At 32.3% G+C, this 27,462-nt stretch overlaps 1 protein-coding gene across 4 annotated transcripts in view; it reads right to left on the reverse strand.

The window, feature by feature from the left end:
• Positions 1 to 441: 441 nt before the first annotated feature.
• Positions 442 to 27,462, reverse strand: part of Hacd2 (3-hydroxyacyl-CoA dehydratase 2) — a 41,597-nt gene continuing 14,576 nt past the window's right edge. For all 4 annotated transcript variants that reach the window (XM_069843416.1, XM_069843417.1, XM_069843415.1 and 1 more), the window contains exons 4-11: positions 24,356 to 24,466; positions 23,716 to 23,836; positions 18,345 to 18,449; positions 15,303 to 15,430; positions 13,783 to 13,895; positions 11,709 to 11,831; positions 9,065 to 9,183; positions 442 to 4,601 (exon numbers count right to left, since the gene is read on the reverse strand). In XM_069843416.1, coding sequence (XP_069699517.1) covers positions 4,519 to 4,601; positions 9,065 to 9,183; positions 11,709 to 11,831; positions 13,783 to 13,895; positions 15,303 to 15,430; positions 18,345 to 18,449; positions 23,716 to 23,836; positions 24,356 to 24,466 — 903 coding nt within the window. In that variant the 3' untranslated portion in view covers positions 442 to 4,518. The remainder of the gene's footprint in view (positions 4,602 to 9,064; positions 9,184 to 11,708; positions 11,832 to 13,782; positions 13,896 to 15,302; positions 15,431 to 18,344; positions 18,450 to 23,715; positions 23,837 to 24,355; positions 24,467 to 27,462) is intronic.

Raw genomic sequence — 27,462 nt, forward strand, 5'->3', positions numbered from 1 at the left:
GGAACTCGCTACCTGCTAGCATCAGGGACTGTCGAAATAAAATTCAATTCAAACGCAAACTTACTAGGCACTTGGTCAGTAATTGAGACTCGTTCAGACATGGTTTCTTGTAAATAGTTCTTTTAATCTACCACAAAATATCTCAATATCCTGTAATTTCATCACTATAGAATTTTGTTATTGTAGGTTTAATTTGTAATTTAGTAAATACAAAAATATTCTTTGTTCTTAACTTCTATGATAAAATGTCTAGCTTTCATTAATCAGGTATTCTTGTCGTACTTTAATTTTTATTGTAATTGTAATTGTAAATTTAATATTAATTGTAATCTTATTGTTCATGTTATAGTTGTAATCCCCTGGTAGAGGGGCAGAGAAGGCCTGACGGCCTTATCTCTACCAGGTTAAATAAATAAATCTAATCTAATCTAATCTAATCTAATTCAAGTCATGACTGTATGTATTGCTTAAAGTGTAATTTTTTTCCTAATTACTAAAATGATTTTTAAATAATAATAATAATAATAATAATAATAATAATAATAATAATAATATCATCATCATCATCATCATGAACCAGATCAATAGGACTTTAGACCTGTTTCTTATAAATCACAACATATTTAATATGTTCCTGGACTCGCCATCTTCTTCTTGATCTTCCCAAATCTCGCTTGCCTCTGAGTCGATACTGAAAAGTCAAGATGGGGAGGTGATCTGGATCCATTCGGCTGAGATGCTCTCTCCAATGTAACTGATAATTGCAAATGTCATCAAAAATGTTGCTAACACCTAATTTCTCCGTAATAGTTATGTTTCTCTGTGTATCTAATCTTGTTAAACTCAATAAAGCTCTCAAGAATCTCATATGAGCAGCTTCTAATTTACTTTTATCTTTCTTACTTAAGACCCAACTCTCATAGCTATACAGAAGGGCAGGTTTCGACACTATATTATGCAATTTCAATTTTGTAGTCTCTGACGTTTATTTACCAAAATTTATTTTAAGAAGACCGTATAACTCGTATTTCTGCTGTTTTCTTTCAACGTCCCTAATTGTTTCAGATAATATTATATAGCCAAGGCAGTTAAATTCAGATACTTGTTCTATTATAGACCCTTTAACTTCCAATTTTCACTCTGCTTACATTCCTTCCATAAAATTCCATGGATTTAGTTCTTGACAATGAGATTTGCATATCATACTTTTTTGCAATGTTACTTAATTTGAATGTAGTCATTTGTAATCCATTTTCTGAGCTTGCAATCAGTATTTGGTCATATACATACAGCATTGTTTGCAGTATTTTACTTGTTTTGATTCCAAACATTGTTGTTTTCTTGAGTTCTTTTACAATTATGTTAAATAACGTTGGTGATAGCATTATCTTACTCATTTATTGGTATAGATGTTGAGAGTCTACTGTGATCTGTTTTAAATAATAATGAAGTACCGGTAAATAATATTAGCAATTTCGTTAAGAAATTCATAAACACATAATCGTATAGATCCTGTGAGAGTCCTTGGATGAATAGTATTGACTTTCGTCTTGTCATGTTAAACTTTCATCCTTGTAAGTTTATTACAATGCTCATAATTCTGAAACTATTTCTGTTGTGTTATGTTATATCTCGTTTGGAAAGACATGACAAATCTCCATATCGATTTGTGTGTAGACAACTTGTTTTTTTTATGTGCATACTCAAAGGAATTAGTTTAATTGTAATATGGGAACCAAGGTAATATGTCTTAAATATCTGGTATATACTTTTCAAACATCGTTGTAGTCCTCCTGCTTCTCCTTTACCTCCTTGTTCTTCCAGTATTTCAGCTTTTGATTACAATAATGATTCTTTTTATTGACTTCTATCCATTGTTTTGGTGTTTCCTGGCATAAATTGATATAGACTATATATATATTCCACTATTTAGAATTCATAATTATGTAGTCACATTAAATGAAATGTCTGCCTCAACTAAACATCATTTTCTATGATAATGTGACTGGATAGAATTACTATGTTTTCATGGAGTATTCAGATCGATCTGAATACACTTACTGTATTGAAATCTTCATGAAAATGGGGATTCAATTCGATCTGAGTCTCAAGGTCGATACACCTAAAAAGTGGGATCGGATCATATTCAGTTCGAATTGAGTTTCATGAAAATGAGTATCGTATTCAATTCAATCTCAATATGCTAAGCACGTGATTGATAGTCATTTGTTTGATGTGTCAGTTGTTTTATCAACAGCGAGGAAAATATGTATGTTGAAAAAGAGTATTGTAAAACATAATATTTCGTGTTTTCCTAAAAGTCAATATTACCATTATTCATTAACAGCCAGAATATTAAGTTTTCATGAGCCCCATTTGGAAAATACAACATTGTTTATAGCTAATGCCTGCAGAATGACCAACAAGCTAATATGTCGATGACATGTTAACCAACATAACTACTTTCGAAACTTCAGCTTCCGTACTCAGATCGTTTTCAATACATATCGAAAATTGCATGAAAACGGGGATTGTATTCAGTACGGATCATATTCAGATCGAATTGAATACTCCATGAAAACGTAGTTAATATTTCAGTCATTATCCACTGATGTTATATTCTCTTCTTATACAACTCACGTTTCTCTAGAAGGAACTCTTAAGTATTTATACACAGTGCCTATAAAGTTTTGAAACTGACTATAGAAATTATTTTAATGCACTGTATTGAATTAGTGATATCACCTGACATCCATTATTGCACTAAACCTGAAACAATGTAATTAATCTAAATTACAATGAACAAGAGATGACAATGTTTTGTCACATATGATTAGGTGATCTTGATAAGGTTTTTACTCTAAATTTAAATATGCGAACAAATTTCTTCCATCACCTAAGATTTTTTAAGTTAATGTTCAAATATAAAAAATTATCCCATACTACTACATTTATGGCTTACTTTAGTTAAAAAGTGAAAGTTACAGATTTTAAAATGTATTTCGCGTATGAAGTGTCACTGACAATATTCATAGTTTCAGGAAATGAATCTTAAGTGTGGATCTATCTGGTAAATTAATTTTGAACATATTACATTCCGTTCTTAGTTAAGTCTCAAAGAAATATGCTAAATCACCTGGTGGTTTTAGCTTTGTGTTTTCGAAAAACTCTTTGTGATATCTTTCTGGGTTAATTTAATACATTTTCAGAATTTAGTTATTCTGTGCTACTTAATTGTTTTGACACATTTATTTTAATGAGCTTTAAAACAGTTGCAGAATCCAGAATGAAGCAACATGTAATGTCACACCTTTTCACTACACAACTACGAAGTAACTAAAAAAAAAAAAAAACTTGTAATGATAAATTAACTAAATAATGTGACCTAATTCTTATGCATTTATATCAGGGTTTAAGCTAATTGTGCAAAAAGATAAAATTAATAAAGTATGCAGAAACAAAAATTTATGTAATTTGTTTCTTGGAGTTTTATTACTTTCAATCCATCTTACCACACTCCAGATATACTTTTGTAAGTCAAACATTAGACGTAGATATGTTTAGAATCAATTACTGCTGAATTTACATCACATTAAAATATGTTATTTTATGGGCACTCTAAACATTAAAATTGTTTACGAGTAGGCCCTTCAAGATTTATTGTTAGCAGAGTGCTAACTCTTTTTACTGAAAGGCGATTTCTAATTTCAGTTTTTACAAGATTCATGCAACTAAATCCTCGCTCACAATTCACAGTATGTGATGGAATTATATAAATCGATTAGAAGAAATTGTTCACTTAACTGACATGAATAGTACCAACTCTTTGAAATCCATTCCTAAATATCCATTGTTGAATATATTTTTGAACATTGTCTATGTCATTAGCATTTCATTTAGATTAGTTCATACACAGCTCTGATTTCATTTTCTCCACTGCTATCTTCGTTTCTGAAGTCTAATGTGGTTGTCGCATTTTTGCACATTTACATTGACAGTATGTTGCATTTTTAGAAGTTGAGTAGCCAAATGTGACTGTGACTTAAACTCTGATTTATTTATATATATTTATATTAACATAACTTTAATAAAAAAAAAACTGTGGGTGACATAGAAACTGTATGCTCATTTTTGGATTCTACACCCAAAATTAAATTAAAAAGGAACCCTGTGACAAATTACCTGTTGAATTATGTTATCACTCTTATACAACAGCTTATTATATCAAAACTAATTCAAATCAAACCACAATACAAATATGAATAATTCATAACCTAACACAATGACTACTCATATGAAGACATATTGTTGTCAATACAGTCTTTAAAAAAGTTACGTATTTCTAAAATAAAGTCATGATTTTGATTTGGTGTACTTGCCTTCACGTGAAACATGTAAGATTAAATCTACTTATTAGCCTGGGATTATCGATATGGCAGTTAAACTTGTTTCAATACAATGTCACTGATTTTCATTTTTTATTTCTTGTATAAACAAAAGCTATTTACTTTCCGTACTTCAGTTGAATTTCGATTTCCATTTTTTTGGCCCCAGCTTCTTCACCCGAGCTTTGTACATATGTGACATCAAAAGGTACAAGGCTGAAAGATAAATTTTATTTTAGTTTTGTTACAGAGCAGTAAATGAATAAAATCCTAAAATACATATAATACTACTTATATCGACGTAATGAAATAAAATAAATAGTTTTTTGACCTGTACTGTACTTCGTATCATAAGGAAAGGAATGTCTATCTCTGATTTCATATATTTACAATTACCCAGCTCATTGAAATGTGTGGAGAGTTAAACTGGCAAATTTTTCACCTTTACCAATCATCAAAAGACTTTTAAAAGAATAAAGAGAAACTTCTTATGGGAGATATAGAGGAATCACAACACATTCAGTAAAGGTTATACAAATAAATGACAAGAGTACCCTCACCCACAATTTTTAATATGTACATAGATTAAGCAACATCAAATTGGCTTAAAATTATAGAACATTTTAATTGTGACAAGGATGGACGAATTTTTTAAATAAATCTTTCATTATCTACGAAATTTTTAAATGCAGATGATCATTATGATCAAGGGGTCATTAGTTGAAATAGAGATGATCTACAGAAGATTTTTTAAACTCAAGAGAGTAACCAATTTAATTTTAACATGATAATATCAGCCAACAAGACAAAGAACTAAATCTTCATCTAATCAGAGTTAAAACTGAAAACAACTGAAATCAACCAGAAAATTTTAAAACAAGTAATACATTAAATTTAAATATTCATACTGTATTTAGGATGCAATGTGACATGTGGGGGGGGAAGAAAAAAAAAGAAGATAACTTTTTTTAAAATTCTATAAAATAATTACATATCTGCCTCATTGCATGGATATGAAACCGAGATTTAAGAAGAAAAATGAAAAGAAAACAGAGGTTGGGAAAATGAAGTTCTTAATATATGTAGAAAGTAACAGGATATAGTGTGTTAAAAAAAAAAGAAGTGAGGATGCACACGCACATGCGCGCACGTACACACACACACCACCACCATTTGAATCGGAGATTGCAGAAACAGCACATGTCAATACGCCACACATAGTGACATGTGCTGTTTCTGCAATATTCATTCACTGCAGGAAGTTGACTAAACTAGTAGAATACAAAGACAAATATTCTAATTATTGGAATATTATGAAAGACTATTACTTAATACAATAAGCTGGCTTATCCAATACAATAAAAATTGTCTATAGCAGAAAGCTGTGGAACCAAATTTATTTTCTGTTATAGCCAGATTCCGTTATATGAGGAAGGCTATCTTAAAAAATTAGAAAGTAAAGTATAGTACATTACTATGTATGAATTGTTATTCTGTGCCATACCTGTTACATTTATTTGTCCAGAATTGATACACTTATTTCCAAAAATTTTTCAAAGTTTTTTGCACTACATCTTTTTATTGCGAAGCATATTTTTCAACAATACATTTTGCCCTGCACATAACATCAAAACGTTCGGAACTGTTCTGCTGTAGAGAGGAATTCTGAAGTTCGTTTATGTAATGTAAAGCATCACTGTATGATTTTAGATTGGAAGTCTGGTTGTCCACTTTTTGCATACAATTTCCTTCCTCTTCTTCTTCTTCTTCTTCTTCTTCTTCATCCTCTTCCTTTTCCTCTCAGTGACTAGAAATAAAATGATGAATATCTTCCAAATCGACTTCAATCAAAGGCGTGTTCGTCAGTTGTGTCATAATCCTCTGCATTTAGATTAGAGTAGAATGTCTGAGTAAAGGTAAACGTTCACTACATCGTATCGCACGCATCGGAAAAAGACTATCTTTGCTGTTAATTGTTATGTAACCACGTTCACTACATCGTATCGGACGCATCACCTCACGGCAAATCCGTCCACGTTTCTTGGATGGGCAACTTTTCCGATGCGTGCGATCATGGCCTTCTTTAATAAATCAATTATAATTGGTCAGCTGTTACTATTATGGTGTGTCACGTTCAGTGTCGCGCCAAAATGGCAGACCGAAAACTTATTTCGCGTGTAGAAAATTGCGAAGAATTATATAATTTGAGGTGTTCCCATTACAGTGAACAAGTCGTTTCTTGCAAATATATTATGTAACCAATATTTCTTTCGTTTCTTCCTTTTCAATTAAGATGCATGAAGCAATTACAAATTCTTATTCGCTAACAGACGTAATTAATAGACCTAACCTCAACTCCTCTGCTTTCAGTAATGTCAATATCGTACGACGTCATGTTTTAAACAGGTGATAGGGGAATCCGATGAAGCAATGAGGTGAAGCTGTTACAGTGAACGCACTGCACTTAAAATATCCGTTGAGTGCGATTCGTACGAGGAGTGTGATACGATGTAGTGAATGCTTACCTTAAGGGATTCTTGCAATTCATTAATGTTCTCATTTGATTCTTCATTAATTGGTTCATCACACAGAAACTTTGCTTTGTAGAAACATTTTGTTATTGGCTCTGGAGATAACTGTTTAACAGCGTCTGCTAATCAGATAATTGCATCTAGCACCGAATTTAATTTAGTAAGTTGAGAGGCAGACGCACATTTTTCCATATTAGAGAGAAGAGATCTCATTAGGAGTTTGCGATAATTCACTTTAACACAGTTTATTACTCTTTGGTCCATAGGCTGTGAAACACTAGTGATGTTAGGAGGAAACCACGCTAGACACACATCTGAAAGTTGAATGTGCAGATGGCAAGTTGTATTGTCCAAAAAGAGAAGAACATGGCGATTCTGCTGTTTCATTCTAGCGTTAAATGCTTGCAGCCATTCTTCCATGATTTCAGAAGTCATCCAGACCCTCTTATTTGATCTCCATTCCACAGGAAGTTTCTTTACATCAATGTTCTTGAAACATCTAGGTTTCGATGTTTTGCCTATTACGAGTGGTTTTTCCATTTCCCCTGTTATGAAACCACAAAGAAAAACTGTCAACCTTTCTTTACAAAACTTTCCTCCTGAACACTTTTCACCCTTTAGGCACAGAGTTTTGCTTGGTACAGTCTGAAAAAATAAACCAGTTTCATCTCCATTAGCTGTATTCTTAGATTCATAGCCTTCTATGATGGTTGATAATTTCTCCACCCATTTAGCTATTGTTTGTTCATTTACATCACCTGATTCGCCACTTCACTGAACACAATTTGATCTCTATTCCTGAAACTTTCCAGTCATGCACTGGAGGTTTCGAATTCAATTTTTCCTAATGCTTTTGCCATTTCTGTTGCTTGTTCTTGAATCATAAGCCCTGATATGTTTAAGTTTTTAGCTCGAACACTAACAAACCAGTCCCACACTATCTTATTTGTCTTCATTTCCAGTTTTTCGTAATGTTCTTTTTAATGAGCCGCTACTGTCATTTAACCATTGACTTTGCTTTTAAAATTTCGTACACTTGTGTTTTAGAAACTTTGAATTTAGACACAATATTTTTGACAGATGGCTTATCTTTTTCGATTGCCTCTATAACTTTCACTTTAGTTTTAAGGTCAAGAGCAACTTGCTTCTGTTATGCCATAGTGGAAACATCACAATGAAATCTTGTGTAGGCAACTGTGGAATGCGACTGCCCATACAGTGTCCCATTAGCCACCCTCAGTAGTGCGGTTTGGTGACAAATGTTGTTGTTATTTGATAATAAAGTCATTTGACCTCTTGCACTCCAATATTTTTCAAAGATATTATCATGGCCAGACACTGAAGCACAGATTTTGAGGTGTTCCGAATCCATTTCCTGGTTTGAGTTGCACAATGGGCAGTTAGGGGACTGATATATTCCAATTATATGCAGGTGTTTGGCCAAACAATCATGGCCTACAGTACATTCCTAAAGTTTATGAAAACTCTTTACAGTATACTGCAGGAAAATAATAATTCAGCAAATAATTTTGTATGTAAAACTTATTGTATTTTCTGTTAAAATAGCTTATTTTCATTCTGTATTCTGCATTAGATGCTTTCCGCTATACAGAGGAAATTTTTAGGCCTAAAATCGTAAAATCAACGGACCACAAAATATTTCCATAGTGGACAACTTTTCGTTATGTCAAGGGTCTGCTATAGACAGTTTTTATTATATATCATGATTAATGTTATGATGAAATATAAAAATAATGGCAAAGTGATCATTATAATGAAACATTAAATCACACAGCATTTCCTGCCTTGCTGACCATATGTCATTGATTTTTTTATTATTAATTACTTACTTCCTTGGTAGGTAAATGGTAGATATTACGGTCGATAGATCTATAAAATTAATGTCTAATGACGCAGTGTCTATATTTTTGGGTCTAATGACAATTTATCTACAACATTAAGTCCATTAAAGAATGTCTAACTGAGAACAACGTCTCATGACTCACTGTATGTCCATGAAATTTCGGCTAAGTAAAGTTGGTCTACATAATAAGGTGTAATTGTAACATAATATATACAACAATGTCTACAGGACTAAATATATTTAAAATTACGATTGCAAAATAATGAAAATATGAAGAAGCTTACCTGGAAAAAAGAAGAAAAGTAAATATACTCTAATTACAGTTGGGAAGTGGAAAGTGAAGTTCCATGAGTTTGGAAGTGAAATGGTGAATCTTTGTGTTTCTTCAAAATATGGAATGTTTCTGTGAATCATAAGAGTGTTACATGTTAGAGAGCATGTCCACTGAATTAATTTGAATTCCAGTGAATTGGGAGTATATAATATCTCGTTGTTGATTTTGTGAAACCTCCTATGTAATAGTACACAACACAATTTTTCAGGAGGAAGAAATAAATAAATTAAAAATTAATGGGTTTACATAAGAATATGGAGTAATTCAGTAGAAAACATTGAATATGATGACATCATCGAGGATCAGTGTAGGCCTATTGATATTTAATTAATTTTTTCTTCCTCCTGAAAAATTATTATTTTTTTTTTTGTACTGTCACATAGGAGGGTTCATAAAATCAATGACGATTTAATACTTTACATGTTGTAGAACAATAAGAAGTCAATACAACAAAGATTATTTTACATATCTAAGTGAAAATATAGTAATACAATAGAACCCTGATAAACCGAACTAATTGGGTCCGAATCTGTTTGGATTATCCAAAATTTTGTTTCCCAATGTATTATTACTTCATGTTTATATTTTCGCCATACATTGTGTCTTATGTCTTTATAATGTAACTTCATATCTTGCAGTATTGTGGCTAATTATTTATTATTTCTTCAAAACATTCTGTAAAATTTCGATATAAACCTCATGGGACATTTCAACTCATGAGTATTTTTCATGTTTCCCTGAACTTTTTAAAGAATGATTGTAATCTGGTGAAGTTCGCTAAAATTTCCATGAAGTCTTCCCCTCCACTCCATTTGGATTAACCAAAATTTCGAACTACTGGGGTTCAGATTGATGGGGTTCTATTTATTCTAGGACATAAGATAATTTTATTTACTCTCTCTTTTTATTAAGTAATCCTTATACTTAATATTCATAAAGAAAGCATTCAAAGGGTGAGTTCAGTATTTTTCACTTCCTCATTTTACAAAATGTAGAAAAAGTATTACAATGGCACAAAACAAAATAGGTTCAATATTTTGATGGAAATATCCATTTTTGGATTCTGTGATGACAAAATTGTGGTTTTTAGCATGTTGTTTGGTCAGTTACAAATTACTAATGTTTCAGTACTTTTAACTCATTTTTGTCTTGTATCCTATTAAAGCCTGCTTAAGGTTTTTAAATTATTATAGTTCCTTTTACCTCTGATTGAGGTTCTGGCTGATATGTACATCTATTATCACGCAGTAGCCTACATCTCACTTGACGACATGTTTCAGAGGAAAAACAACTGTTTGTATAAGTCTAATTAGTGAAATATATTACTAGTCAGCAATGTATGCGATGGGAGGAAAAGGAACTACCCTGTTATCTGCTGACGTAAATGTCTCAGGGGTGATTCCTTATTGGTGTCATTTATGAGATTCCAACTAGTCTTCGAACTGCTGACTAACTTCACACATTTAATTCTTTTATCTTAATTTTTTTAGACATTACGGGTACTTCTGGACCAGGCTAATGCATCAGTTTAGTGACAGTCTACCATTTGGATGAACTATGGACTAAGATCTCGCTTGACAATTGATGTGGGAGAAACCCGGACCTAGACAGACCTCAGTATCCTTTTCGTTAGTTGTACATAAAGCTGTTAGAAAACTTCCATTTTGGTTCTTAGCATATTATAAATAGAAATATTTAACAAATCTCACAAAATATATGAATTTAAAATTGCTTCCATCCCACTACTGCCATTTCAAACTTACGATGTGAAAAGAAGTGCAATCTACTGCTGTGGAGTAACAGTTAGCATACCTGACCATGAAATGAGCGGATATGGATTCTCATCCTGGTTGGGAGGACAAGTTACTTGGTTGAGATTCTTTCCAGGTTTTCTCCCTCAACCCAATAAGAGCAAATGGTGGATAACGTTCGGTATTTGACCCTGCACTCATTTCGCTGGCATTATCACCATCTCATTCAGATGCTATATAACTATAGTAGTTTAAAAAGCTTCGTTCTGTTATGGTACCATTGGGGGTTGGTTGGCTGGTGGACCGATCCTAATTAAAGCAGGAATTATAGATGAATGATTCTTACAATATTAATTAATTGAATATCGTTCATGTCACAAACAATGTGATAAAGGACACCAGTTTCACTTCTCTTCTGAAAATCACATTTTTTTCGTCCGAAAAACGCATAGTCACTGACTTGTTTTGAACAAATGATAGTTGAAGCAAGTAGAGACACTGTTATGTATAAAGACGTTATGTGTGCATTGCTTATCCCCTTGTTTTCAAACCATTTCCATGTGGTGGTATTTTTTTTTTTTTAGATTGGCTTTCTTCTACAACTAAACATTTCACATAATATGCAGATGTTGGTTCTTCACTAGTACATTCAGTAAGAGCAATTATGTTGTTTTAACTACTTAAGGAGACTTTTATATGAATCCATGAAAATATCATAAATCTGCTAATATTTAAACTGCACTCATACAAAAAGTTGCAGCCATGTATTGATGTAACTATTACAGTGTTACAATGCATCATTTAGGAACATTTTAAGTAAAAATTTAAATAATTTATACAAACCTAAGCATCACAACTCCTTCGCATAAAAATCCAAGTGGATAAAGTGGAATCCACATTGTGTACCGCAACCAAACCAGAAGTCCAGAATCCATTTTTAATAATTGCGATATATAGAATGGATATCTGAAAGTATAGATACCATCATTGATATAAATATATCATTTTATGTTATTAAGCAATACAAATTTAATTCCAGAATATCCACGAATGAAAGCTGTCACATTTTTTCTGGTTATATACAGGACATGATTGTTTGGCTGTCCATCTATATATATAAAATAAATATTTTTTCTACTCCTAATTGTTTACTTTGTAAAGAAGATAATGCTATAATGGATATGACACCTCAAGAATTGGGCAAATTTAACAGCTACAGATCTGTCATTACGATGCTGGGACCTCAACAATGATGTTAACTCTACAAACAAGAAATTAATTTAGAATTATTTAATGCAATGTTAAATGCAAAATTTCTACAATTTTTTTCTACCCTTTTTTTTTTTTTTATACAGGAATAATACTGAGAATGTAGACGAGTCTTGATAAATTTTAGTAGTTATGAAATAGCATCCAATAATTGAGAACCGTTTTTGCAAAAGTTGCTAACTGCAAAATTTGCAAAATTGGGATTTTGATGGATTCGTTAACATAAGGCAGGGCCTCTACATGATGTTCAAGGTGTCTCAGTAAAATTGGGTTATTTCTCTTCATTCTACATGATGTTCAAGGTGTCTCAGTAAAATTGGGTTATTTCTCTTCATTGTAGTGTGTCAAAGTGTGATAGTTTTTTGAAAACTTGCTTTCTACTATAAGTGAGAGTTACAGCAAGACTTGCTTACTATAGTGTTTTGTCTCTCCTGTAAAATTTAGTTTTTTCAGTTAGCAAGTTTTGCAAAAATGGTCCTCAATTGGATTTACAGTCAGTCCTTTCAAAAGCATTATATTGAGGTTTTACTGCATATATAACTCACTGTTGTTCTACAGAAACTTCTAAACTACTTAAAACAGCCATAATTTTGAAATTCCTCAATAAAAAATGTGCACGTGTTCCAATTTTCTCTATAAAAATAACTACTAAAGAACCCAGGATTTTTTTCAACATTGCAGTACTGAGCAAAGGTTATCTAGGTGTAAGATACATGTTAATGCTCATTTATGCCCTTGACAGTTGGTGGAATGCTATTTTTAAAGCTCTTATATACAGGGTTTTCAATGAGAAAGGATGGTTACATAGTGGAAAACCAGTAAATTAAAAAAAAAAAAAACTTTAAAATAATCTTTGACGTGTGTTAATGCGCATTTATGGCTTTGTTAGCTGCTGTGACGCATTTTTAAAGCTCTGGTGCGCAGGATTTTTATATGACACCAAATACAGATTGCAATTTCTCGTAACTTCAATTTTTTGCTTTATTTTTATACAAAAAGCTATAAATCTTCAGAACTATTAATGCTATATTCATGATATTTGGAACACATATTCTTTAAGCTACTAGGAAACTTTATTCTAATAGAAATTTATTGCATTTGAAAAATATGCCTCCATATTTCCATGAAAGTACCTCTAAAATTCATTCTTCAAATGTAATAGTTCTTAAAATCTGAAAACCAATAACAAAACTATGCTAGACATTTTGATGAACGTACTTTTAGGAGTTAAGTGCCATAAAAATTTTGAATGTATTTAAAAAAAATGGCTGAAATATATCCATTTTAGTGAATTATTGTATGGTGGTAGTCTTTTTTAAAATTTGGGCCCAATTTTTTTTTTTTTAAACTAATCTCGAATTTAATTTGTTGCAGCAATGATACTTCTACATACAAAAAATGGAAAATGTGCATTAATTAGAAAAAAATTAAAAACATACCATCCTCGCCCCTTAAAAGACTTACAAATTTTATTTTGGATGATTGTAGTGGAATGTAATTAGATTTGAAACCATATACTGTACATAAACTCATATTTCTCATTTTGAATATTCGGTACATAGAGCATAACTTGGTAAAAGACGAATAATTATATGCATTCAAATTGCGGTTTAATGTAAGCTTTCATCTCAGTCACTGCCAATATTACCTCACAAATTCTATTAAGCTCCAAATGAAGAAAAGATAGAAGATAACTGGTTTCGTCCACATTCTTGGTTCAGCTTCGATCATGCAGAAGAGGACAAATGCCCGACCACATGTCTGGAAAATGTAATGTTTATATATTAAACTTCTGAAGGCCAAAAATTTATGAATAGAAATTAGATTATAGAAATGGAATAGTAGAGGAGAAATGGGAGTATCCCGAGAAAAATCTTCACATCGTCTGCTTTGTCCACCACAAATTCCATCACGACCTGGCTGGGGTCGAACTCAGGTTATCTGGATGGAAGACCAACAATGAGCCACAGATGCAGCTAGATCTTCAGACATCCACTCAAAAGATGAATTGAAATCATATTGGTTCATTTTAATTATTAGATCAGTTTGTATTTGGTGGACTAATACTACCAACCTTGCAGTTGGATTCTGAGTTCCCAGTTTCGAACTTTGCAAAGGGAAAAAGATTTTGAAGGGTGATAAAATCCAATAATCATTTTCTTGGTTTACTTGGACCCATGTCGTAGATTTATGGTACGTAAAAAACCCTGTTTCTGATGGAGAGCGCAAATCAAAATTTATCATTAGTCATTATCATACTTAACCCTGCAATCAAAATATGCAGGTTCAGTCCTGGTCAAGGACGATTGATTTTAAGACGACAAATTCAAAGCATGGTTTCCATTGAGTGAGAAAGTAAAAGCCATTGGTCACATATAATATATTTACAGAATGGAGGGGGGGGGGATCTTTTTCATGAATAAAGATACGTAAAGATAAAATTCTGTGTTCAGATCTTCCAATAGAATTTCTGTGTTTAGGTCTGACATTACTCCTTTTCTCAACCCTTGGTAACAGATCGTCACAAAAAACTGACTTAGAAGGCCTCAAAATATCATTAATTCACAGCCTTCCAACGCATAAATTAAAGAGAAGTCAGTGACCAGTAACTGCAAGTGATTTACTTCTCAAGTGCCCAGCTTCAGAATCAAATGAAGCAATTAACCATTCTGGCATAGTTAGGATGCAAATAATATTTTTGTAGGATTATAGAGGAAAATGGCAAACAATTGACTAATTGTAATTGCTAATAAAACATTAATTTACAAATTGTTCACTTGAAGTTTGCTTAGAATTTTGTAGAAAAATGTAGACGATGCCGTACTAAGTTAGCAGGATGAACTGCAAATACCTACTAATGGTGATTGGGATGATGACAATGTTGATGGCATTATTATTATTATTATTATTATTTTTATTATTATATCACTTTTTATACCTATATAATACCCAATTTATGAAGAATTGCAAAACAAATGAAGTACTAATAATTCAAAATTCATCTATTAATGCAAGTAACTTTCATTAGATTCTTAGGTGCTGTATAATTATTAATAACAATTAACACAAAGTTGTTCATATGCCACAGCATTTGGCTTCAGCAGTTCCAGAATTTAACATAATATTTCCTTGAGATTAATATTTTAAAGACGAACGTTTGGTAATTACCTGTAGAAGAGACGTCAGAACTTGTCCTTTAGTATATCCAAAGAGTGGATGCATCACTTCTAGAAACTGCATCAGCTGACAGAACTTTATAGCACCACCAACTGCTTCGTATGTCCCTTCCATTGAATCTGTTTGAGATAAATACAGAATTTCATAAGTTCAGCTAACTTTTACCGAAAAGCAAGCATATCTACATCACTTACTACAAATCAATCAGTCGAGGTACAGTAGATGGGCGAATTTTCTTTGGGTTCTTTCATTTTTCCTGCCATTATTTCTACATCACTTATCACTAATGCAAAAAGCAATACGAAATTATAAAGTACTGTAGCACCTTTCTATGAAACTAACTCTGTGTATTCCTATAATAAAACACATTACTAGCATAGCCACCACTGCTGCCACCGCCACCACTACCATTTATTATTATTATTGCTATTATTATTATTATTATTATTATTATTACTAGCTTAAATTACCCGGCGTTGCCCGGGTTTTAAATTTTGGTCTATTTCTAAATAAACTGTTTGTTAGACTTATCAGAGATCTCTTATGTTTTCTCCTCCCTAGTGACGAATATTAAAGAAAGTGCCACTAATATCCAAAGAAACTGACTAATCGAAATAATTCCATCTCACCTATGAATAGAGTTTTAACAACATTAAGACCTTATGCTACAGGGATATTTAAGATATTTAACATTGTGATCGATGATAATATTTATAGTACCACGGCATTATGCATTATTAAGCCTTTCTGCCCACAATATATTTAATTTCCTTCAAGGCCAAACTACAATCTGTAACGGATGGATTCTATCAAGTACATGGATTTCAGGGTGTTTTGCAGTAACGGAGACTATACTCATCAGAATTCACTCTCCTGGAGAAGGCAATGTAGAACACTACCACAACAGAAAATCATATTTTTCTATAAACGGCCAAGTCATTAGTGACCATAACTTATTAATAAGAGACGGGTTAACAGTAACAGTAAAATAAGCTCTATATTATTATTGCAATATTATAATATTGTAATATTATCACAAATATTACTATAACTTATAATTGCTTAAAATCGAATGGCTATAATAGCAATACGTGGGATAAAAACATCATCTTCTTTCGTTTTTCCAGTTAATATTGCCACTCATATTACGTTTCGCATGAGTTTTTGACACAAATTCTTGTTAGTGCATAATTTTGGTGAGTCAATATTTCGCAATAGTAGGTCTACTATGGCTATTCAATATTAAGTAAATTATGTGGTAGCAATCCTTGTAGTTTGAAAGAATTCTAGAATTCAATTGGATAAAACAGTCTGCTAACTATCTACAAAACTGCATCGAGGAATTCATAATACGGTCCTGGACTGCGTAAAGATACTTATTGCATGAATTATCTAGTTTTAGCCTTCATGATGTGTAACAACAGTAGCAAAATTCAGACTGCTTACAGAACACGATTATTTGGCCAAACACTTGAATAAAATAGGAATTTACACAAATCCAAATTGCCCTCTATGCAACAAAGAAGAAGAAATGACTGAAGATCATCTCATAACCTGTGAAGTTCTACCTGATGGATCCACCACAGAAAAATATTGGAGAGAAAGAACGCTAATGGCTTCGTTGCCAAAGCCCAGCATTAGATAACAACAACAACAACAACAACAATGTAATTTAATTTCGTGTTAAAATTTCCAAGGCCTCGTGAAAGTCTATGTTGAATACAACAGACAATAGTAAAGAATAATTGACTGTAGAAGATTTTGCATTTTAATATAATACATGAATATTTGATCCATTTATTTTTATTTTTTATATATTTAATTAATTTAACTTCCATTTGCACAATTTTAATGTAGTCTATGTTCTTCTCCTGGTTATGAAGGTTAAATGTGCAAACTTTGGCACATATCGTCAAAGCGTGTAGATTTGTATAGAGGACATATGCACACATGCATACATACCCACATTCAATTGTATATATTAAGATTATTATTATTATTATTATTATTATTATTACTATTATTATTATTATTATTATTATTATCATCATCATCTTCATCATAATCATCGCTGTCAAGATGATCACCATCATTCAATGGCAATGTTGTGATCATCTTCAAGCAAAGCTAGAAAGAAAAACTCGGGAGATGGCACTAACTCCCAATTCTTCAACTGTGACACAATAAGACTGAATCATAGACATCATAGACATTACAGGTAATCATAGACTTTAGAGGTAAATTTTTGCACAATTTTTATATTTGTAGTTAACAATAACACTTACTTTGACGAAAGTATCTGAATTGATTATATATGTAAGTTTTGTATGTGAATTTTTTAATGTGAACTGGAATAGTACATTATGCAACGAGCCTATAATGGTAGTAATTAAGACGCGAGTATGTCCGTTTATGAAACGAGCAGAAGCGAGTTTCATAATTTTCATACGAGCATCTTAATTACCATTATAGGCAAGTTTCATACGACTTTTTATGCTCGACCATATTTCTAACTTGAAATTATTCAGAAGTATTCATGTTATGGTTATGTAAGTGAGGAGTGGAACTGATCTGAATTGTGAGATGTGCGCAGACGCGAAAGTATTGATTTTTTCCGAAACACGAATGTCATTGACCTTGATATAATCTGGAGAATAACATGAACATTAGGCTTGATATAACCTGGAAATTGATTTAGAATTGAAAAATGAGATGACAAATTGAATTTATTTGAGTATTATTTACAATTAACGCTAATTATTATAGTAACAGAACATAACCTTCTGCGACAGTGTTGAATTTCCAGCCTCCATGACTTTTCGCTAATTGTCTTTCGATTGCATATCCGAGAATAATCGATACTTGCAGTTTTATAATGGTACAATCAGTACAAAGGTGATTTCTCATTGGCTGAACAACTGAATTATAATGAATAGGTGTACTTTAATGAGGTGCATTAAAGGGCTACTACCAGGTGTATAATTACTACATTTTGGCATGGTCAAGCATAAAATAAATTAATATAGCACTCACCAGGTCCATCTCTGAAGTAGCGAATTGTCATTACAGTAAGGACATATGTGAATCCAACGAACTGGCATAAATTGTAGAATATTAAGTACACCTTCTTTAGATCCTCTGAAATAATAAAAAAACCATCATCACAATATAAAAAGTGTTTACATTAAAAAATAAACACATTATGTAATACAAAATGCATAGACTATATTAGTATATCAAAAGAGGAAAATGATTATTGTACTTGATTAAAGAAAAAACCATTCGCCATCTCAATAGTGATATGTTAAAGAGGTTTTAAAAATGCAAATTACATACAAAACAATTGCAAAAATTCATTCTTTTAAATAATTTATTAAAGCAAAGATGTACTACCATATTTACCTGAATATAAGCCGCCCCTGAATTTAAGTCACACCTTCATTTTTAGGTTAATTTTTGGGAAAAAAAGGAAATTTGAGCACGTTCCTTAACCTCTCAATGATGTACTGATATGATAGTGAAATAGGTATCAAATGGATTAAATGGTGATACTAAATTACACCCAACCACTGATTTTATGCAAAATTGATTTCTATAACTGACTACAAGTTGGTTATAAAGACCAGAGAAACAAAATATGTATACACACATATTCACTCCTTCAATCAATCAATGTCATTTTCCTCTTCTGATGACTCTGAAACATTATCATTGTGCCAAAGAATATCTTCACACCCATCAAGGTTGCTTATTATACAGCACTTCTTGAAGCCTTGGTGGATATTTACATCGTTCATGCCTGCATATTACTTGTACCTGATTTTAAGCCGCAGATATATTTCATCGGTCTTAATCTAGCAAAAAAAAAAGTACGGTTTATATTCAGGTAAATATGGTATATACAAAGGCTTGCTTTTATAGTGATGTTTTCAAACTTCGTGTAAAATTTCCTTGAAAAAGGAAAAAGTATCGAAAAGTATCAAATTTTCACAACTGCAGTTTTGGCAATGTATCTATAATATAAAGTGGTAAGTTACCGGTAGTTATTCTTTGTTCATTTAATGAAATTTATATCAGGTAGTCTGACAATTTAAAGGATATCTGATTGAGGTTTGCAATTTTAAATACAAGTTTAGAATTCTTTTATGCACATAATGTTTCAGTGATTGAATATTATATTCAGTATCGAAGGCAACATTTGATGTAGCTTCTGGGACTCCCAGACATAAGTCTTAAAACCACATTTTGAACAACAGAAATTGTGTGTATGTGAATTGTTGATGCCTCTCTCCAAATTTGACACTTTAACTCAGCTTGAATCTTATATAAGCATTATAAAACAGATTCATTGTCGTGATATCTGATCTTCATTACTTGTTGGCTATGATCTTCAAGACCCAATCACCTCGTTTGATGAGCTGTGGTAGCGCGAGATTTACCACATCAAAATATCTTAGTAAGACATCGTAATCAGTAAGTACTGGTAATTACTCTTGGCATAGCCTTTGATAATTCCTACATAAAAAATCTTGCATATTTATTTTTTATCAATTTTTTAAGCACACTGCTAATTCATCTGGAAACTGGACATTCATCTGAGTGCAGGGAATTTAAATACAGTCCGTTGGATTAATCGTGGCAGATCCTGCAAAGAAATATGAAGCAATGTCTTTTTCATAGATGTTTTTCATCCGAAATTAATCCTACGATCTTAGGAGTTGAGTTGTGCTGAATTTGCTACTTAGATAAATGAGAGGTTTATGGTTTTTTTTTAAGTTTTATCTTCTTGTGAAAACGGTATATGGTGGTTGGTTGCTTATGCATCCCAGTAGCGTGAAGTTATGTCTAATGTATTCCCAAGGCACTGCACTGTAGGAAGTGACTTCTGTCAATCACAGAATTTGATTCACTGCAGAGCACACAATTTGGAGAGCTGTATATATTCAGTTGGTGTAGATGAGCAGCCAAGTAATCATGTCCTGTGTAGTCTGAAGAGGGCGACAGCTTTTATTCGAGGAGCATCAGGAATCAACCATTTATCTTCCAGTATACAGTTCCACTGTTTAATTGCACTTTTGCTGAGAATTTGTTCTTGCATATTCTGATTAATTGTTTTTTTCTATAATTAGTTTTGCTGAATGGAATGATTTGTTATGGTCAGCCTATAGGATTGTTGTGCCTTTTTTTGGCCAGAAAGTCTTTGTCATATGTATTGCAATGTAAGGGAATCCATTATATGTTTGATGGAGAAAGATGGTATATTCAACTTTATCTGGATCTTTATCAGTAGCATTATAATAATATCATCTGGAAATATATTTGTTTTACTTCAGGTGGAAGAACATAAGTTAAATCATGTAACATTATATTAAATAGATCAGGACTTTGTATACAATCTTGAGGTATACACCAGTAATTTTCTTGGATAAAGATAAATGATTATTTACAAAGGTTTGTAAATTTAATTAAGATATAGGAATTTTAGCATTCTGTCTTTCATTCCAAGTTTAACAGACTGTAATAATAGAATGGACTTGTGAGAGATGATGCCTACCAAAAGGAACTTCAGAGTCTATCATTATGGCTACTATGGTTTTCTTTTATGTAGGCAGGATATAATAAAACTTCAGCTGCTACAACAGCAAATACGAAAATTCATCAAAATCAACTAAATAAATCTGAGTAAAAGCATGTATTTCATAAGGAAGCTGAATTTACAAGGACAGTGTAAAGATGTGACCAAAATCTTTACCAACCAGAATTGAGGAAGATCTGAAGTATCAACAATGTTCAGTAACAGTGATGGCGAAAATTACATATAAAGTTGCTTGCTGCCCCCTTCCCTTACAGAAAACAGCATTTACATACTTCTTGGTTCATCCAAAGCAAAGAGCTCAAATACAGATCATAAGATTTCATTAAACAGAGACTGAAAATCTTGATATCTATAATGACAATTTACAGTAACTGAGGTCTAAGAGTAGAAAAAATAACATATAAGTTGTATATTGTTTCATATAAATAAATTGTATAGTTATTTCTTTTTTTATACGAAAATACAGAAAATGTATATGGGAAATAAATGCAATGTTAATAGTACAATATAGATTACAATTTATATTCAGTCTTATTCACATTTAATTAAAACATTTCTTTTTAAGTTCAGATAAATTTTATATTTAAGAAAACAATAATAGAACTGATATGTTTTGAACAGTTACTGTGTTAAGTTGAAATGGAAATCTATATAAAAAAGTATTAAAATAATGGAATAATGAACTAAAAACTTTTTTTATCTTCACTTGCCTTAACACTGTCATTTCTGAGATGTATTACTGTGCATTCAAGACAGTAATTTGGGACAGTTAGTTCTAAAACAAACAAAAGCAAGCAGAAAAATGTTATGAATGGTCGAACTTAAGTATTATTATAAAACTGTCGATTTGTTATACGAATGGTAAGTACTTACTGTTTTCTGTAATAATAATGTATTTCACAGGCAGGAGAAAAATAAATATTTGTTCGTAGAACATTATAAAATTATTTTGGGGTTGGGGGAATTCATATTCCTGACAGGGCAAATACAGTAATCTCCCCTTATCTGCTGAAACTGTATCAATGGTTAATCTCGGCGATTTTTTTTTTTTTTTTTGCACCTAGCGTCTTAATGTGAAGAGCTTAGGTAGGAAGTTCGTACTGAAAGAGTAGACTTCAGTTGAGTACAGCGAGGAGTATAGATGTCAACCACACCTCACCATGCTCCTTCTCGCTACAGACGATACACAGTTCACATAAACAACACATAGTATCATTCTGTGGAGCTGTGTATAGTTGTTGTAGATAGTTTGAAGAATACTGTTAATTTATATTACCGATAATAGTTTAGGTTTTGAACAAAGTGAGCTATTCTGTTATTATGATTCCAAAAAAGTAAACTCATCTGTTATTAAATGATTATGCAAACAGAAGTGTATAACACGTTTATTTTTTCCCAGATTATTCTTTGTTAAATGCTGGTTGAAAGACAATTTTATTTATAGCCGTCAATACTTGTTTGTTTTGCTGGTCTGTTGACGTCTTGTATTGCTGTGCTGTTACAGCCCAAGTTCATTGAACATTAGAATTACGATATGAACTTCCTAACTGTCATTAGGCATTACAATAGAAATGAAAAATGTTCTTGAAAACAATTATGGGTTTAATATTATGAGCTACAACTGAGATACACTATTAGATTCACAAAGTTGTTGTTCTACTAGTGATAGTAAGAAATACTGTATCATATTTCAAATTTGCTCCAGTAACGTCTTGTGATGTAGAACGAATATTTTCAGAGTACAAATATAGTTTTTTTTTCTGAACATGAAAGCAGTATTTATTTTGATTAAATGAAAATGTTCATTATTATTTATTATAATGAGGCTAGAATCATAATTGTATACTTTGTATATTATTTTTATTTGTATGGGTAAATTATTTTAGATTTACGAAGTTTATAATTACAAATTATTTTTTTTTTATATATTATTCATTTATTCTTTTCTTGTTCTAAGATCGTGGACGATTGGAGCACAAGTTTGGTTACCTCCTGGCTGTACATGTTCGTTGTTTTGGTTCAGTGACATTGAGAGTTGCACTACTACTTTTCATTCAGTAGAGATATAGTCCAAGCTCACACAACTTAACAGTTGCGGTACCAACTTCCTAGCTCTGATGAAAAGTTTTATAGAAAATTTATAATTTAATCGCATTCTGTATTCATAGACTGGTAATATCAATCACCAACATTGTCCTTTATAGCATTACCCCTGCTATTTACTTTCACACATTGGTAGTAGCAATCTACCAATAGGATAATTATAAAGTTTGCTATTATTCACAGTTTCACATACCTGTGGTAGGTTTCGGAATGTATTCACTATGGATATGGGGGGAGGGGATTACTGTACCTGCTCCCTCTTCCTTCATTCAAAGGGCTATTAGTGTAGAGTAGTTAGACTGGATATCTGCACAATTTTAAGAATCAAGTAACTGAAGTTTACTGCAAGATTTAAAATAATTACATGGGATTTTCTCATGTAGAACTTGCTCTGTTAGTTACTCTATTACAGATGAGAAATAACTTAGGGTAAGCAATCTCAAAAATTGACTGTACATATTATTATAAAGAAGGTTATGGCTTCTTGTCAGGAATTAAACTTCTATCAGGGAATTATGAACATTAAGTAAACTTCAGTGACATTTTCAACGTCACAAAATTATATGTTAAGGGGACCACTGTAAATGTTAGAATGGAATGAATCAGTCCAATCACATTCGCCTATAATTATCGAAGCAGATACCTAGTGACCTGTAAGTTTTCCCATGAACCCTTATCCAGGTTACGTCACTGTTTGCGACCAACCTTTCCTGTAACCAAGCTCTTCTTTCTCAAGTTTCTCATATAGGTCTGGGTAATCACCCATTACATCCCTTGGTTCTTCATCCTCAACATCTTCTTCCATCTTCCATCGGTCGAAGTCAATCTGTGGACATATGACATATTTAGGAAAGTATGATTAAGAAGGGGAAAAGAATATATACACAGAAGTTTTCTCTTAATTATAACAGTAATGAATTATTCATTCATTCACAGTGTTCTGCTCAAGGGCAGGTTATTCACTGCAAACCTAGCATTCTCCAATCTTTCCTATTTTCTGTCTTCCTCTTAGTCTCCGCATATGACCCATGTATCTTAATGTTATCTATCATACGATATCTTCTTCTGCTCCGAACTTTTCTTCCATTCACCATAATGAATTATGTAAAATGTTATTGAAGCAAGGAAAAATAAAAGTTGATAACATAGAAGAAAATGTATGAACTGCAGTAATTATCAACAAGTAAATATCAATAAATATTTCATCATTTTTACATAGTTAGTGGGATACGTACCACAGACTGAATATTGAATACCAGTGGTCTAGCTGAAGACATTGAAAAATAACTCAATCAGCCAGTATTACGAAGTTAAACATTTCATTTAAACAGTAGGAGATCATTACCTTTAGCCATGCTGGCTTTTGAGGAGTAGCAGTTAGTCTTGGCCACCATCCATTTGTTATTTTCTTCAAAACGAACTCCACTTGTCTGTCTGTTACTTTAAATTTGCTTTCCTAAAGGATAAAATAAATAAAGATATATACAGAGATAAAGAGAGAGAAGCAGCAGGAAGTAATCTATTTATAAGTGTTTTCAATAACTATGACATAGAGATGATCTTGCTGTGATTCTAAAATGGAAAATTATGAGGGCCCTAAATTCAAACTACAGTAGAATCCTGATTATCCGTCACCCTATTAACCAATTGGTGGATTAACCGTCTGTCTTTCTCTCGCTTTTTTTTCTGTTGCAGAAATATATGAAGTACTGTACATTTTATTTTTTTCTAGAGAGTGTTATATAAGCCTTTTTCCATACACAGTATGGTCTACTGTTCGAATTGTCGTACTATATAACTTCTATATGAAATGTTTCCTACAGGTGTAAAAGGAATCTCATTGTGCTAAGAATCGAAAAAAAGTGTAAATATTTTAGTGGTTTGGGGAAAGAGAAACCGTAGCTCACCTCGCATCAGAATACAAGATTTGAGTGTATAAACAACAACGAGACATCTACTACCCATATCTTCCCACAAACAGCCATTACAAGAAGTTCCCGTGGCTCTTAAAATCCCGTCGTTGAAAACCAGACTTAAATTAATGAACTTCTGATCCATTATCTAGCATGTCAAACTTAACACCACGAAGGGAATTACGAAAGTATAAATATTATTCACTAAATTTACGCAAATATTTTATCGTACGGATTATCAGATTTTTTCGATTAACCGTTCAGACCACCCCCTTCATTACCACAGATAATAGAGGTTCTACTGTATAGTGAAATATTAAAAAAATGATGAATGAAAACCCAATATAATGAATGTGAAATGAATCATTGTAAAGAATTTTTATAGCTGAAAAACGAAGTCTTAAGTCGGGGGGGGGGGGGAGATACATTTGTATATTCCCTTAACATGGCTGCCAGAAAACCTGCACCTGCAACAATGGCAAATGGAGGATAAGATATAATTCAAAGTTACATAAATTATATAAAGAAAGTGAATTCGTGATTGCTATTTGCTTTCAAAGACTATAATGAGTTGACCATGTAAACAGAATGGAAGATCAGTGCATTCCCAAGGAAGTGATGCATAGCAGGATTGAAGGGAAAAGATCAGTGGGAAGATGCAAGGTAAGCAGGATTGATGAGGTGAAAAAGGATGCTTCAACTTTACTCCAAACAAAACAATAGATGTCTCCAGGAAACTATATAGAGAAAGGTGAAGGAAATTATTGATAATTGAGGCTACGGCTCGACTTCGAACTTCAGGCCATGAGAAGAAAACAATTCACATTTCACTGCATTTTTCTTGACGTTCACATGCTATAGGAATAGATTTGATGTACGAGGAAGTGTAAAGATGGTGACACAGCAAGGAGAAGAAAACAGTAACGTGATCGAGCAGCGTAAGCAGATTCCTAATCTCCATACGATGGCGGTAAGGTTAGCGCACTCCAGAAGCAATGCTGACAATAACGGAACAAACAACACGGGCGCTAGAAAAAAGGCGAGGGGTGATAAAAAGAGAAACCAAGAGTCGGGAAGTGATAGGGAAGGAAATAGTGTAAAGAATAAGCGTGCAAGTGTAAGTGGAAATCTAGTATGTGAAAGTGAAAGCGTGGGGGGGAAAAATGAAAGAGGAATAGAAGAAGAAATAAATAGAAAGAAAGACAAAGACAGAAATAAGGCAGAGACGAACAGTAAGGAAAGGTCAGAACTTGCGACAGTTGAGGATTTAGCAGAGATATTTGATATGTGTAAAAAAAAAAAATTGGGGATGTGATCAAAAAGTGCAAGTAAAGTGAAAGTGGAAAGTGGAAAAGATCGAGAAGTATAGGGGAGAGAGAAAGTGTATAAGCAGATGTGCAGAATAAAATATAAGTACTGTATTTATAGGAAGTGAGAATAGTGACAATGGATTAGGTGTAGACAGAATAGTGAGAAAGTGCAAGTGAGCGCAAATAGGAATGAGTGAAAATAGTGAGAAAGGGTTAAGAGAAGTGAACAAGTGACAGCATAAAATTAGTACTAACATTTGAACGTTGGAACAGTAAATGAATAGAAGGTCAAAGAACAAATAGGTCAAATAATTCAATATGATAATTTATAGAGAAAAACTGAAATTGAGATTTTAGTGAATAGTAGTTAGAGGAAAAGGGCGGTGTGAAAGGAGTATACAATATTAGATATATTAAGATTAATGAACAAATAAAGAATATCAATTGAAATGTAGGGGAGATTGACCAAGTAACAAAAAAGGTGCATAGTGTAATTGGGAGTATCTGTGTACACGTGTACTGCAAATAATGTGTTATTGTAATAATATGTTAACGGTGGCACTGGACACAGAAATGTGAGGTACACCATTACATGTAAAGAAGTGCTGTGAAGAAATATATATCATAGGTATATCATATCATATCATATCATATCATATCATATCATAGGAATAGATCAAATGTGGTACAATGTGTTCAATTTAGGCCAAGAGTTTCATTACAGAGAAAGAAATAACTGATAATATTAAATGAATATGATAAACATGTTTCAATGGGTATCATTTTTGCAATATTCCTAATTTTAAGTTTTGTTGAAACATCTTAAATACAGTATGTACTGTAGTTACAAATTTCTTAAAGCTACCATACCTTAAACTTACTGACAGTTCAAACCTTCCCCTAGTATAGTTAATACTATAGGTTTCAATACTCAAGGAATCAGTATACAGGGTGAACAGTAAGTAATGTCATTAATTTCAGAAGGTTATTCTCTAAGATATTTCAAACAAAAGAGTTTAATACAACTTTTGCTCGTTCTATTATTTTTAGTGGGTTATTTTACGATGCTGTATCAACATCTAAAGTCATTTAGCATCTGAATAGAATGAAGGTGATAATGCTGGTGAAATGAGTCTGGGGTCCAGCACCGATAGTTACCCAGCATTTGCTCATATTGGGTTAAGGGACAACCACGGAAAAACCTCAACCAGGTGACATGGTAACTTGTC

Source organism: Periplaneta americana, chromosome 13 (genome assembly GCF_040183065.1).
Source record: "Periplaneta americana isolate PAMFEO1 chromosome 13, P.americana_PAMFEO1_priV1, whole genome shotgun sequence".
Taxonomy (NCBI): Eukaryota; Metazoa; Arthropoda; class Insecta; order Blattodea; family Blattidae; genus Periplaneta; species Periplaneta americana.